At 38.2% G+C, this 4,341-nt stretch overlaps 1 protein-coding gene across 1 annotated transcript; it reads right to left on the bottom strand.

The window, feature by feature from the left end:
* Positions 1–68: 68 nt before the first annotated feature.
* Positions 69–4,122, bottom strand: si:ch73-130a3.4 (uncharacterized protein LOC664763 homolog). The gene is made up of 4 exons (XM_034869115.1): positions 3,813–4,122; positions 2,020–2,212; positions 1,742–1,840; positions 69–452 (listed from the first exon to the last, which is right to left on the bottom strand). The coding sequence occupies exons 1-4, from the start codon at positions 3,890–3,892 to the stop codon at positions 213–215; spliced, it is 612 nt and encodes a 203-aa protein (XP_034725006.1). The 5' UTR covers positions 3,893–4,122; the 3' UTR covers positions 69–212.
* Between the last annotated feature and the right edge of the window lie 219 nt (positions 4,123–4,341).

Raw genomic sequence — 4,341 nt, 5'->3', positions numbered from 1 at the left:
ATATATATATAAATACATACTGTATACACACCATAGGTAGTTTATTTTAGACATTTTAATGCATTATATTTTGACATCACATCAGACTGATCCTGTGCTTCTACAGCATGTATGTTCTCCCTCCGCGAGACATCCAGAAAACAACTATTTTTTAAAAATTTTTTATAAGTAATAAAACCTCATTTATAACAACAACAAAAAAGCGTTATGCTCTACCTGATGTGCAAGTTTCTAAGTTTTGTCCTGTACAATTTATGCTTTATTTTTACAAAACAGGGGGATTGGCGATTCCTCCTCAGATCTTCCAGAAGACCGTGTACCATCTTCTTTGCCCTCCGTTCTCGGTCCTTCACGTTCCTCATCTCTCGCTCCAGACTCTCCACCCTAGCCAAGGCTTCACTGAGTCTGGCCTTCAGATCAGTGAGAGATGAAGGCAATGCATAAGAGTGGTCCTAGTAAAAAGAAGGATGAACATGTTATAATTAATGTTTATATCACATCACTTAAAGTAACAACAGTTTGGTGCATAGCTATTACAATGTATTACAAGATGGCTCGCATTTTTGATCTCAATTCCACAGCCAGCACTGTCCAGGGTCATGGGAAGTAGGGGTTCTAAATTGACTGGATGGATGATTCAGCTATTTTAGACTTTTGAAATGTTATCAGATCAAATGGATCAAATTCTGATGATGAAATTAGTCATTTTGCCGGGCTTGTTGTGACACAAAAATGTATCCGCTGACTTACAGACATGTGTTTCAACATGTAAATCTATGTGAAAAAACTATTTTTTGGACCCCTGGCATCCCGCGACAGACTCAAAAGTTGTAATTCCACCCTTTGGCCTAAATGTCAAACTGGCTTTAGAGCCCACCCACTGGGATCCTGACTGAGACTAACCAGCCCCTCCTTTCTCTTTAAGCAGTAAATCCACATGGCTAATTATGATGCACATCAATGATGTCATCAATTTTGGTGGTGAAGGTGTCATTTCTTGATTAACCTCAGCAGAGGGAGGACAACGATATCCCTTGAATCTTGACTCTTTCTAAACTTCACTCAGTATTTTGATGTTGGAAACATAACTATTTATATTATTGACTTTTTAAAATGTTTCCAGTGAGATATTAATGAATCCCGTTCTGAATTTAAAGACAACCAGGCTGACATAAGAAATGTATGGCTAACACGCACACCCGCATCCAGATGGCATTTTACTATCGCACAATAGACTTAAATAGACCACCATAGTGATGTGCTGTTGATTCAACTCCCACACAAACAAGCACACGAACCCTCACCTCTCACAAACAAGCAGCTCTGTCTGCACCAACGGCACAAAGCCATATCCCAAGGGTGCTATTGCAACAATTTAATTCAACACACAGACCAATTTTTGCTTAGCATGTGCAACATACATGTCAACAAACAGCCGTGTAAACTATGATAACCTGGTTATGAGTCACATATCTCACCTGCATCCATTCACTGCCTTACACCCTCTTCCTTACGCTATAGTTCTGGGTTGTTGAGTAGTTATTGTGGCTGCTTCGACACACACATTGGTGTTTAAATTAGCTGTCTATTAAATAAAAATTATCCTAGCTTTTTCAATTAAGGCAAAACTCATCATTTAGTATAACATCATTATAGCTAACTCTGCCTGAATTCCAAGTTGGAATATGACCAGGGCCGTGATGCTTACATCTGTCGGGGCATAGCTAGTTTAAATACTCACAACAATGAGAGGTTCAGTCTCTTTCAAAACTGTAGAAGAGTCCAATGACAGCTTCTCTTCAGCCTTCCTCGAGGTTTTTGTTGTCCTGGTCTTCACTGGCTAAAGTGGAAGGAAATAAAAACACTTAAAGCTAGGGTTAAGTACCACACAATGCATTACGCAATACATCATTGATTCCTAATCATTCAATAAGAACAAAAAAAAAAAAAAGAAAACATTTTTATTAAAGTGTGACATTGACTACCCATGAAATCCTTATAATTTTGGGATATACTTACTCTTTGTAGATGTTTTGGGAAATTGAAGACAGATGGTTGAGCTCCACCTCTAATTCTGACAGTCTGTCCTGTGCTGTCAAAGTCCTGCAGCTTGAAATGCTCACTGCAGAGCACGGAGGACCGACTGGCTGAAAAACCTTTCCTTCTTACAGCTATTTCCCACTGCTTCCTCGCCTCTTTTGCTTTGGGAAACCTGCAAAGTGTGAGAAAAGTCAGCGATTAAGCTAATATATGAGTTGCTCAGTCAAAATGAGTATTTTGGCATACAAATCTTGTGTGCTTCTTTTGGATGTTAATGCAAAATAAATGCCAAAAATAAGCAACATTGAATACCATTTCACAGATTAACATTTTTACAATATTCCAATGTAACGAATGTGTTGAATTTGATAACCTACTTCAAAAGAGGTAAAGGTAATCCTTTTTTAAGCTAACAAAAATTGAAGTGACGGACATTTGTCATGTATGTTATTGAAGCTGCATCTCTGGGGCTGGAATGCAGTTCCTCAAGGAGCCACTGGAAGAAAGCCCAAAAAAAACAGGGGTCTTTTAAGCAAAGGACCCCTTTACTAATACTACGTATTACATGACATGTACATGACATATGTCTATAAAATGAGATTGCAAATTAAACTGGGCCTACACTAACTTGGAGTGCAGCCTAAAGCCTTTATACATACCTTTGTTGCAAAGAATACTAAGATATTCAAATAGCATGTGCATACATGTGGCCCAGTGAATCCTTTATTAACTGTTTCTGTGGATGTCTTAGTGACTACCTTACATATAGGCCAGTCATCTGTGGGGATTTATATTTGTTAATAATATGTTGGAATCTTGTTAGGACTTTCTAAATTTTTGAAAAAACTTTCAAAGATTAACAATAATTTGGAGGCTTCCTTGCATTGACTCTGAGGACATTCTAAGGGTCCCGGAGCCCTTATTGAAAATCCCTGCCACAGACTTTGACGGTAGGTCAATCCTCATAGAGCCCCGTGTTAAAACAACAACAACAACTTCTCAGCAGAAATAAACATGTTTACAGCCTAGTACTAAAAGCAGTTGTGGTCTCTAATTTCACCCTTTATGATAACTATATGAGGAGTGATGTTTTTGTAATACAACTCACCTGTTTTAAATTAGATTAAGGCTTAAAACCGTCTACAATCTATAAAAGTATGAGATATTTTGGTATCATAATCAACTTTACTCAAGGTCCACTCAGACATACATACATGCATACATACATGACTTACCCATTCATTAAAAATAGAAAGATAAACATATACACTATGGAAACACTGGTATAACTGTCTTTTATAGAAATGCAGTATTATGGTTTCTTTTGTTTTTATTTCTACAAAAGAAACAACAATACTGCATTTCTATAAAAGACAGTTATACCAGTGTTTCCATAGTGATAATTGTTATCGTCCTATGACTTGCCAGCAATTTAACAATGCTGTTTTGGGAGACGTTCAGGCGACAAATGAATTTTGGGTGTGAAAACCTGCAAACTTAATTAAGCCAGGTATCCTGTATCATAAATACACGTCTGACATTTGTAACAACCTAAATCATTTGATAATTCAGCGAGCAATTATGTTTTAATCGTGTCTCGAACGACACTTACAGTGGAGGCACGGCTCCCCATACCAATGTGGCAGCCGCGTCGACGTCTCGCTCAGCAGCGGCCAATGCTATTATCAGTCTAGCTCTGGCGGTCAACTAGTTAGCTCTCAACATATTGTTATGATGAACAAATACAACCAAAAGCAACGCTTCAGTCTTACTTGTGAAAGGTAATTCCCAGAGTTTTGGACTGGGCTGTCCGACGGTTTTTACAACCCCAAGCTGCACACGAGTCAGGCATCTCGAGCTTTTCTAGACAATCGTTGATCTTCTGAGATATAGCCCGGTCCAATATGGCGGCGACGTGTACCCACCAAAAAGGCTGTTTGCTACTACTGCTGTGGACAACTCCAAGGAGTCTGCTGATTCAAGTGTCTTAACGGTCTAAACCACGGTAAACAACTAACGGTGTTACTATTACTGTTATTATTACTACTTTACTTTACTTTACGTTCTTCTTCTTCTTCTTCTTCTTCTTCTTCTTCTTCTTCAGTTTTATCAGTGAGCTACAAACCAACGGTGCAGGCCGCCACCTACTGTACCGGAGTGTGTAACATTGTGACTTTACACTGAAATTAAAAAAAAACAAAAAACTTCATTAAGAAGTCCTATTCTGGATATTAAAACTGTTTCGTTTTAATAGGCTATTTAAATAAAAAATACATTGAGAGATAAAGTTCCACGAGGGGG

Source organism: Etheostoma cragini, chromosome 4 (genome assembly GCF_013103735.1).
Source record: "Etheostoma cragini isolate CJK2018 chromosome 4, CSU_Ecrag_1.0, whole genome shotgun sequence".
Taxonomy (NCBI): Eukaryota; Metazoa; Chordata; class Actinopteri; order Perciformes; family Percidae; genus Etheostoma; species Etheostoma cragini.
The sequence above is the reverse complement of the archived record's forward strand: the minus strand, read 5'-3'. Positions and strand labels throughout refer to the sequence as shown.